This window comes from Momordica charantia, assembly GCF_013281855.1.
Source record: "Momordica charantia cultivar OHB3-1 chromosome 1 unlocalized genomic scaffold, Mcharantia_2.0 BLBB01000001.1, whole genome shotgun sequence".
Classification (NCBI taxonomy): domain Eukaryota; kingdom Viridiplantae; phylum Streptophyta; class Magnoliopsida; order Cucurbitales; family Cucurbitaceae; genus Momordica; species Momordica charantia.
The window spans coordinates 5,546,507-5,557,830 of NW_028275157.1; the positions used below are offsets into that span (position 1 = coordinate 5,546,507).

At 35.1% G+C, this 11,324-nt stretch overlaps 1 protein-coding gene and 1 pseudogene across 1 annotated transcript; one reads left to right on the forward strand and one right to left on the reverse strand.

Moving 5' to 3' along the window:
- Positions 1-212: 212 nt before the first annotated feature.
- On the forward strand, positions 213-695 carry LOC148213163 (secreted RxLR effector protein 161 pseudogene; annotated as a pseudogene).
- A 2,999-nt stretch (positions 696-3,694) lies between these two features.
- On the reverse strand, positions 3,695-5,546 carry LOC111020103 (pentatricopeptide repeat-containing protein At2g13420, mitochondrial). The gene has a single exon (XM_022296667.2). The coding sequence runs from the start codon at positions 5,519-5,521 to the stop codon at positions 3,974-3,976; it is 1,548 nt and encodes a 515-aa protein (XP_022152359.2). The 5' UTR covers positions 5,522-5,546; the 3' UTR covers positions 3,695-3,973.
- Positions 5,547-11,324: the final 5,778 nt, after the last annotated feature.

An 11,324-nucleotide genomic window follows, 5' to 3' on the forward strand; every position in this document is an offset into this window, starting at 1 on the left:
AGAGTTTTGGAGCTGAATGTGTGATTATTTGCTTATATGTTGATGACATGCCGATTTTTGGTACAAACTTAGATGTCATTAATAATACTAAGTTATTGTTGTCTTCACATTTTGAAATCAAAGACTTAGGAGAGGTAGATGTAATACTTGGTGTGAAAATAAAAAAAATATATAAAGGTTTATCTTTATGTCAATCACATTATATTGAGAAAATGCTAAAGAAATTTGACTGCTTTGATAAACCACCTGTTAGAACACCCTATGATGCGAGCATAAGTCTTAAGAAAAATAAGGGTGACAGTGTATCTCAATCTGAATACGCAAAGATCATAGGCAGTGTTATGTTTTTAATGAACTACACTGGACCTGATATTGCATATGTAGTTAGTAAATTGAGTAGATATACACATAATCCTAGTAAAGAACATTGGAATGCTCTTCATCGTTTATTAAGATATTTAAGAGGGACAATGGATTATAGTTTGCATTTTAATAAATTTCCTGCTGTGTTAGAAGGATATTGTGATGCAAACTGGGTTACAGATAACGATGAGGTAAGCTCCACTAGTGGATATGTGTTTATTGTAGGTGGAGGAGCTATATCGTGGAAGTCAGCAAAACAGACATGCATAGCACGTTCCACCATAGAGTCTGAGTTCATAGCACTTGAACTAGTACGGCAAGAGGCTGAATGACTCAGAAGTCTTCTTGGAGATGTGCCATTGTGGAGGGCATTTGTGCCAGTGTCCCTACATTGTGACTCCCAAGTTGCCATAGGGATTGCCAAAAACAGTGTGTACAATGGCTAGAGGAGGCATATACGCTTGAGACAAGGAGCTGTGAAATAGTTGCTAAAAGGTGGGGTAATATCCTTGGAGTATGTAAGGCCCGAGAGGAACTTGGCAGATCCTCTCACAAAAGGCCTAACAAGGAGAGTAATCCTTGAGTCCTCGGCATGTATGGGGCTAAAACCCCTGATACATCAATTGTGAGTCCATAACCCTTGTTGGGTGATTTATGTGTAGACTTGATGAATTGTTGATGAGTAATATAAATTCATAGCTCAGTCTTCGGGTGGTCTATTCATAGACTTGATGGATTAGTTACAAAGTTCCTAGCTAAGTTTTGAGTAGTTTATCTTTGATAAACTTTATGAAGCACTAACGTGATTGTGGGGGTGAGGCTGCCTTCTATGAAAGAGTTTAGGGTCTCTTTCTAGAGCTTTCACGTGATCCAAGGTTCTATGTGCATGACCATGAAAAAGCACTTGTTGTATATCGCAGAATCAAAATGAAGGATTCAAATGTGTTGTGGGGGTCTCAACCATAATTATTGAAAGTTCAAGAATTGTCACTACTTAGGTTGTCTCACTTCACAATGCATTAATTCATATCGTAAGATATTAATACTTAAGTTTTATTCCTATATTTGCTCAGAATTCTATTATTATATTTTCTCCTTTTGTCATTTGTAGGGGATTGTTAGGAATATCAAAAGGGAAAAATAATAATTTGATGGCATTTGGGCCACTTTGATCCACCCACACTACTAGGCCCATTAAAATCAAAGTTAATTTTGACTTAGTTAAATAGTTGGGATTTCATTGGGGTTTGTAAACATTTTTCCTCCCAGGCCAGTCAATTGGTGAACGGTTTCATTTTGAGTGGTGAGTAGTTTACCTTTTATTGTTTTAAATAATAAAATGAAGAAAAGTGGTTTCCATCCAACCCTATATATACCCACCATCTTCTCATTTACAACACATCATTCTGATAACATTTTTCTCTCTTTCTAATTCTCTCTCAATTCCCTTTCCACTTTCTGTTTTCAAGTTTGTTTTGAGTTGATTCCAATCCATTTTTCGGCGAGTATACGCCAGAATTCGTGTGTTGTGTTAACCTTGGGAAGCAACTGGCAATTAACGCACCGTGGTCGTGCCAAATTTTGCTTTCAAGGCAGTGGGTTCCACAACACAACAACGTCTTCTTCCTCATATTGCTCCAACAACCATAAATTCTCTCCCCATAATAATGATCTGACCGTGAGGGACTCTCAACCCTTTGTATGAGAATCTCCGACGGTCTACGCTCAATCCCTATATTCAGAAGTTTGGAGTTAAAAATGATAATCACTTCTGATACTCTCTTCGAGAGTCTTCTAGCACTGTCGTACGTGGCGGCCGCTGTTCTTACCTCTGGGTGTGGGGTCTCTTTGTTGCTTTCGGTGTTTTCATCGGAGGTTGGGGAAGAGACACCAAAATTTTCTCCGTTTGGTGCCGAGTAACGATAACGATTTCTTCTCCCTTTTTCTCCATTTTGAAAATAATGAAATGAGTGTTTGATTCTGCTTTCGCTTATTAATGGTTTTTTTGGGTTTCAACCAGGGAAAAAAAACGAAGTTCGTCTTTGTGTTCCTGGGAGTGTCGTAAGGCAGCACGACTAGCGCCATTGCGTATCTGCGGTACAATACGCGAATGTCATAATTACATTCGTGGGGAAGATTAAGAGTTCCCAAAAAAAAAAATTGGCGTGCAAATTTTGTGCACTGATTCATCGCCGAATTGCAGCTTGAGCTTCTTGGAGTTTATAGAGGGGGACGAGAATGAGATAGCGTGGAGAATAAGGTGAAAAGTCATGAAATGTGGGGGCTGGGGATTGGGGAGACATTTTTCTTTTATAATTATTGTGTTTTTTAATCTGATACCGATTCAATTGAATCGATTGCAGAGTTGGACATTACTTGTACACATAGATATAAGCCGCATCAGATTTGGATTAAATCTAACTAAATTTTTAATAGTAGGGGTTAAATTGTTACCATTTTAAAAGTACATGGATTAAATCATTACTATTGAAAATTTAAGAACTAAATTGTTACTTTCACAGAAGTACCAAATGTGTTTTTTAACCAATTATTTTTAATGCATTTATAAATAATTTTCATGTATAAATAAAGAATCATATAATAGAAATTTATCCAATAAAATTACCACACTTATAAAATAATTAAGTTATAAGTTATATCATAAAAGTTAGCCATTAATAAATTAAAGTGTACTAAATTTTAATATAATCTAAATACATTAACCAATTAATTTATCTTTTTCATAATCGAAGGAGTAATACTCAATAAATCAGCTACATTTTTTGTGGTTTACTTTTATCTGTTATCATAATAATAAGATAAAAAGGACATGAATCGGTAATTGCGACTACAGTTACTAAGATAAAAAAAATTAATGAAAATATACACTATCATATTGCAAATTCGTCTCATTTTTGTTTAAATAAACATATGAAATATTATAATTTATATAATTTTGTAAAATTCTACTTATCTCAAATTTACCATTTCAAATATGCTAATATATTTATAATCAAATCTTGAAATTTAATGTAATTCTTATTATGAGACCTAATTTATTTTGAATTCATTGCCCAACACAGTTTCAACAAATTTTTACATCCATATTCAAATTTTTAATCTACTATCAAATACTCAAGAACAGTGAATATACAAAATGCAACTATTGTATTTGAATCCTTTATTTCTAGATCTACGTTTTAGATCACCAATCAAACGCTCCCTTATTTCCCTTATTTTTGCCTAATTGTTTGAATTCACTCTCACGTTTCAATAGGCACATCTAAGTTTTTTTTTTACCTTTTATTTTTATGCTGATTACTTGTATTGGTTGCAATAATGCACAGTTAGAATTGGTATATCTCACAAGATGAAGCACCACAGATATGCAAAGCAGCGCCAAAACGAACATAGCTCAGTCGTAATTGGCATATACCTCCAACCAAGCGAGCATAGCTAAGTAGTAAATTGACATATACCTAAATCAAATTCCCCACCCCACCTGTTGTGCTAAAAAAAAAAGGAAAAAAAATGCAAAATAATATAAAATGAGAGGAAAAAAACCTTCTAAACTTCAATATATAAAACTCACTTGGCCTATAATTATCCATCATCTCTTATAAGGCTTAAGCTGATAATTTTTTAACTCCGAACCATATGTTATAGACTCTTCTTCCAGCCTCTTCTTCAACCTCCTCCAAGTTCTCAACATATCAGACTGTATCAACCCCTTGTAAAGCATCTCAAATGTCACCTTCTGAGGAAGAAACCCCCTCTCTATCATCTCTACAAAAAATTGACAAGCCTCCCTCCATTTCTGCTTCTCGCACAACCCGTGGATCATCGTCGTATACGAATCCAAATCCGGCCCTCTACCGCTCTCTTTCATGTCGTTCCACACCTCTCTCAGAGCCTCCTTCTTGCCCAGATTGAAAAACAAGCTTAGTAATATGTTGTAGGTGTGCAAACTAGGAGGGCATAAACAGTCCTCTTTCATCTTCTTGTACAACCGTGAAGCACCAGCCCCATCCTTTCTACCTCTGTACTCTTTGAAGAAACAATTATAAGTTGCTGGGGATGGAGAAATTCCAGTGCTCACCATTTCTCCAAGCAAGTCCTCTGCATCTTCTAGCCTACCACAAGAGCAGAGGCATTTGATCACCGAAGTATAAGTCGCCACGGTCGGAGAGATTCCAAGCTCTTTCATCTGCTTCAACTTGTCGAGCGACAACTGCGGCTTGTGTGCGCGGCTGTACACATGAAGCACAATGGAAAAACTGGTCACATCAGGCTCAATCCCTCTCTGCCGCATTTCATCGAACACCTTCTCCGCATTCCTTATTGTCCTCTCGAATCTCCCCTCCGGATGCAGACTCGCCCGCCTACAAACCCCATTCAACAGAACATTGTAAGTAACCACATTGGGCTCAATCCCACGCCCCACCATGTCCCTCAGAAACCTCTCCGCCATCCCAATTTGACCAATCTTACACCACCCATATATCAAAATGGTATAAATTTTCGTATCAACACCAAAATCGTGCTTCCTTTTGTTGAAAACCTCCGCCGCTACTTTAACATACCCGTATTTACACAGCGTGTCCACCAAATAGTAAAATTCATCGTTCCGTACCTTGATTCCCGTAAACCCCTCGATGTCGTCGAAGGCGCGAAGGGCCTGGCGAGTGAGGCCGGCGGAAATCAAGCGACGAATCAGCAAAAGGAAAGCGGCGGAAGAAGGGGGGAGAGATGTCTGGTGCATTTGGACGATGAGGTGCCAGGCGGCGTCGAATTGGCGGACCTTGGCGAGGGCGTCGACGAGGATGTTGTAGGAGGAGGCGGCGGCGGGGGCGGAGGGGAGGGAATTGGCGTAGTTGAAGAGGGCGAGGGCGATTTTGGAGGCGTGGGAGAGGCGGAGGAGGGTCTGGTCGAGGAGGTGGGAGGAGAAGGCGATGGCGTGGAGTTGGAGGGAGGATTCCATGGCGTGGAAAGGGTTGTGGTGGTGGAGAAGGATCTGAGACACCAAATCCGCATCTTTGGAGGGCTCGATTTGGGGGAGAAGGGAGCACAGCGACCGACGAGGAGGAATTGAACACCAAAAATTGGTTGATTGTAGACAAGATTTTGGGATGCGACTCTGAATTCTGCTGTATGCCATTTAATCTGTGGCTCTCTTTCGACTAGAAGGGAAAGAGGTCATTCGGAAAGCACGCAAGGAAAGTGACCCACCCTCGTTAATTGTGTCCAAATCACCCGCTTTTTTAATATTTAATTGAATTTAAATTGAAAGGAAGTTACAGCAGTATCCCTCAATTCAAAAAAGAAACTGTTCGAGATTTCTTCTTCGTTCTCCCATTGCTAATTCCTCTTGCAAGAAAGTTAATCTTAAGATTAAAATTTCGAGAAAAGTTCGATTTCTGTTAACGTATATAGTGAGCGATCGATTTTGAAGATTAGGACTTGGTTTTTGATTGCGTCTGAGGAGTTAATGGTCTTTTTTTTCCGTCGATTATGTTTTCCGATGCTTAGATGAAGAAATACATGAATGATAAACCATTAATTTAGTTTTCCATCGACTTGGATTTCATTTTTGGGAAAGGAAATCTACTTTGTTTATTTGTTCTTGATTTTTTGCTCTTTGTGGTTCTTCTGTGTTGTGGTGGTGGTGTAATGTTTGTTGAAATGTCGGAGGTTGAGGTGATGGGAGGTTGAAGAAGACTGAACTCGGGCGAAGTGGGAGTAACCTCGAACGTGGTTTAGGATTTAGGAAGTTTAAGCCCGAGGTATTCGAAATATGTTCAACCTCGGGCTCAACCTCGAGGTTAACCACAAGATTGAGCCCGAGGTATTTGAAGAGGCCGAGCCTCGAGGCTCAACCTCGAGGTTCAGCCTCTTCCGAATACCTCGGGCTCGACCTCGCCCGAGGTCGAACGTGAGAAAAATAACAGAGAGCACAAATGTCGTGCGAGGTTGTGTGTATTTGAATTCCCTTGGTGTAACAACCGAAAAAAGAAATATATATATATATATATATATATTTAAATTATTATTTTTATTTAATGGTTTTCTTTATTTTTTCTAAAAATATATATATATATATATAAATTTTTGTTTTAAAAATTATTTTTAAAAGATAATTTGTTCTTATAATTTGAAAAAAATAAAAAGAAAGAGTTTTATTAAATCTTTATATTTTTATTATCTTTTTTAAATAAGGATTCATTAGGGTTTGTTATAAAAGCCTTTAAACCCTAGGTTTTATTTTCTTAAACGGTTAGACCTAGTTTTCTGTCAAAGAGAAAAAGAAAACAAAAGAACAAGAGTTTTGGTATTTTCTCTCAAAGATCGGTAAGATTTTCTTCCTCATTGTTTTAAAAGTTTTGAGGTCTTTGTTTTTTTAGAATAAAAGATTTTAAGGACTTGTGCCCTAAAAATTTTCTCGAATTTTTTGTTTGAATCTTTTTGTTTATGAGATTGTTTTTGGGCTATATTGAGACTCTTTTTGCATAAAAAGTTTACCTATTTGTATCCTATAAATTATAGTTTGTTGTTATGATTTTTACATGAAAAATTATATGGTTTTACCAAGTTTTAAAGGTTTTCTATATGGTTTTCAGATCTGATTTTTCCTATAAAAATTAGTAAATTGTTAATTGTTTTATGGAAAATTTCTTGGAAGTTTTATTTTATAAAACAGAAAATTTTTCAAATTTAAAATCCCCAAATTTTCAATTGTTTAGAAGGTTTTTATGCTTTTTTTATTGAGAAAATTTTTGTAAATATAGTTCGTATTGATATATATCGATTCTTGTATTTTTAAAGGTTGTTATGGTTGATTTTAGAGGCTTTTTAACCTAGTTTTCAAATCTGGTTTTGTAGCCCTAAATCATACTTTCCTAATTATTTTGCATAAAAAAGTGTTTTGAATGGGAAAATTGGGTAGATAAGATTTGGGTTGGTAATTGGTTGAATTTTAAATCCTTGGAAAGGATTTAAGAATTGATTTTGGATATTGGTTGTTTCTAGGGCTCTAAGTTGAAGATTCGTAGGATTTTTGAAAGAAGTAAGTAATTTGTCATATCCCTTCGAAAAAGTATTATAAGTAATTTACCGTATCCCTTCAAAAAGTGTTGTAAGTAATTTGTCATATCCCTTCGAAAAAGTATTATAAGTGATTTACCGTATCCTTTCGAAAAGTGTTGTAAGTGATTTGTCATATTTCAAAAAACTAAAATGTATTTTGGATTTGATAGGAAGATTTGAAATTGATATCTTGCATATGAAATTGAAGTTTTATTATGGATTTGAAAACTAATTTGACAATTGAAATTATGTTTATTTGCAAAGTATTTGAAGTATTCTTAAATGATTTTATAAAGTTTTGTTTAAATTTATTTAAAGGTTTGAAATTGATATTTTGTTTATTTGTGAAATATTTGAAATCATGCTTTGGAAGATTGATAAAGTTTATTTTAAATTATTTCAATGTTTTGAATTAATTTAATATTGAAAGTAAGTATTTGTTTTGCATTTTATTTGAAAGATATTTTGATTGATTTGATAGGGCTATCCGGATATGCCATGATTTTGTTTTGAGGAACGTTTTGGTTATTTGGGGTAGTAGCCTAATTTGGAATTGATGAATTTCTTTTCTGGCTTATTTGTGGGAAGACACTTTTGTGGTTTGGAATTCCTTGGGAATGAAGATTCACACTCACATGGCCTCATACTTAAGTAACTCTGTTCTGGTCGATATTATTTCGACAACTCTGTTCTGGTCTATATTAATTCGACAACTCTGATAGAAACTTCTGATTGATTTGGTGTTACCGACGGGTAACCACATATGTTCTGTAGGCTACCCAAATAATGCAACATTCCACTCTGATTTTGAAAGTATGAATGAATGTAAGATTGTTTTTAATGTTTGAATGATTTAGTTATTCAAAAGTTTGAAAGTTGTACCAAGTGTTTTAGAATGAACTTTGAAAATTTTGATTGAAAGAAAGTTTATTTTGAAGGATTTGAAGTTTGATCGAATGAAAGTTTGTTTTGAATGAATGAAAGTTTGTTTTGAAAGAATGAAAGTTTGTTTTGATTGACTGGAAATTTTACCTTATTTGAAAACTTTTGTTTTTTAAAATCTAGTTTACTTTGAAAGTTTTGAAAATTGGACTTTAAAAGTTTTGATTTGTTCGTATTTTTGTTTACGAATGTTTTGAAAGGAAAATAAATTTCTAAATTCGATATGGAAATTGCTTATTGAGTATTTTTGTACTCATTTTTTTTCTGTTTTCTAAATGTTTTTAGATGAAGGTTCAAGTGACTACTCAGATAGTGATTGAGGAATAGCGTTCTGGCATGAGGAGTTGAAATCTTTAGTATTTTCCATTGTTATTAGCTTATGAGAACTTAGTTAGTTCTGGTAGTTATTCTTTGGCTTTATCATAATGTAGGTTATTTTTTTGTTTCAAAGTTGGACCTGTCCTTATCTTTTGTCATAGTATCTTATTGAAGTCTTTCCGTTAATTTAGTGTTTAGTTGTTTACGCTTCCGCATTTTGTCAGAATGACCGTATTAGAAAATATGGGTTGTTACACTTGGGTCAACCTCGCTCGAGGTCGTTCCCGAGAAATTGGATAGAGGCTTAGAAACCTCGAGCCAGGTTTGGAATTTCTTCAACCTCGCACGAGATCCATCCTACTTCGCCTGAGTTGACCCTTCTTCTTCAACCTCCACCACAAATATTTCTCAAACAAACCTCACACACAGAGACCACATAACTCAATTTCATAGAAAATACACTAAAGAACCAAAAACAATGAACGAAACAAAGAGTAAACAGTCTTCCTATTTTTTGAAAAATGAAATACACGAGAAACGAAACCTAAATCGATGCAATGTAATTCATGTTTTCGTTCATCAAAAAGACACCGGAAAATGGAATCAATGAAAAAACCTAATATTCAACTACTCAACAGTAATGAAAATCAAAACCCTACCATTCAAATTAATGGAAAATAACAAAAATTAACAGAATCGAACTTATCTCGAAGGGAAACGGAGAAGAAATTTGAAGGAGAAGACAAAGGGATGAACGATTTGATTTTTGAATAAAGGGGTAACGGTGTAATTTCCTTCCAATTTTAATTCAATTAAATATTAAAGTGGGTCATTCAATTCAATTGAATAAAGGGGCACAATTAAAAAGGGTGAGTCATTCGAGCATTCCAAAAACTTTTGAAGATTATTGGTGTCAATTTCCCGAAAGTTTTAGGAGTGCCTTCACTTGTAAAGCTTATTGGGTAATATTTATGTTTAGTTTATTTTTTATTAAAAAAATGAATTTTATGATTAAACCATTTTTGTAACAAATTGAAAAAGAGAATAAGAAATAATAAGAAACATTTCCAAAATCTCTATACAATTTTGATAATGTTTTAAAAAACATGAGAAACAAGAAACATAGGGCTCGTTTGGTAACATTCTCGTTTCTTATTTTTCGTTTCCAATTTTGTTAAGAAATCTATGTATTTTTCAACTAACTTTGTTTCTTGTTTTTCATTTTTTGGGAACATTCTCACACTTGTATTGAAAATTTGAAAACAACGTTTTATCATACTTGAATTCTTAGAGGTTAGAACCATGCAATACATTTTTCTTCAGAAACAAACGATCCTAGAGTTAGTTACAAATGGTAAGAAACCATAACGTTATCAAACAGACCCTTAATAACTAAAGTTAAAATTGACACTCCAAATGGTTTTTATTGATTAAGGTTGGCAGTTATTTGACTAATGAAATATGACGTGGGATTGGCGAAGTCAGAATTTTAAATGATGCATCAATTTTTATTATATTTTTTTATTGTCTCATCCCATGCGTGTTTTTTTTCATTCTTTTATTACTCTCATTTTTTTCTTTCCCTCTCCATCTTCTTCACCAACAAAACACTGTCGCCTCCTTCGCTGCACTAACCACCACATCCACATCCACCATAGATCACGTCATCGTTTTAGACGCTTGCTACACTAACAAAATTTTAAGAAAGAAATTCTAATGGTGAAAATGAAAAGATCACAAAGATGGGCTATCTTTTCATATATTCCTCAAAAAAACTACAAACCTCGTTTTATAGAAGGTGTAGTGAAAAGATAAAAAATACATAACAAATCAACAAACTCCCCAACTAACCCTTCAAAGTTTGTTACAATGCTCAAAAGAAAGTCGTTCAAAGGTTGTTTCAATACATATATGAATCAATATTGCTTAATGGAAATTAAATTAAAACAAATCTCAGTGTGCCTCCTTAATACCTCTTCGCAAGCCAATGGCAGAGGAAGAATAAACATTGAGCTTGGAACGTAAATCACAAAAGGACTTGGCAGAAGAAGAAGGAAGATGAAAAACCACCAATTTCTTTTGCAAAACCAAATCACGAACAAAATAAATGTCCAATTCAACATGTTTAGTACGAGAATGTAATATGGGGTTTGCACTGAGGTGAACAGGGCCCAAATTGTCACACCACAAAATAGGAGGATGAGGAATATCAACAGCAAGTTCTCTGATAAGAGATTGTAACCAAAAGTAGTTCCATTGCAGCATTAGCCAAGCAGCGGAATTCAGCTTCAGTGCTGGAACGAGAAATGATTTGTTGCTTCTTTGAACCCTAAGCAACCAAATTTCCTCCAAAATAAATGCAATAACCAGAGGTGGACTTCCTATCATCTGGGTCTGAAGCCCAGTCAGCATCAGCAAAGCCATGGACCCGAAGTTGAGATGATTTGGAGAGAAGAACACCATTGATATAGAAATGAGTGATCACGGAGTGCACGGGGAAAGCCTACAAGAGGAGGAAGCTAAAATCAGCTCAAATGAAGCTCATGCTCAAAGTCAACCCAATCATGAGTCAATCATTTCTATATCAACCATGCTCCAAAGTACCATGCAAATACCGC

Excerpts from the sequence above, each read along its gene's own strand:
- LOC111020103 (XM_022296667.2), bottom strand. The coding sequence starts at position 5,521 with ATGGCATACAGCAGAATTCAGAGTCGCATCCCAAAATCTTGTCTACAA.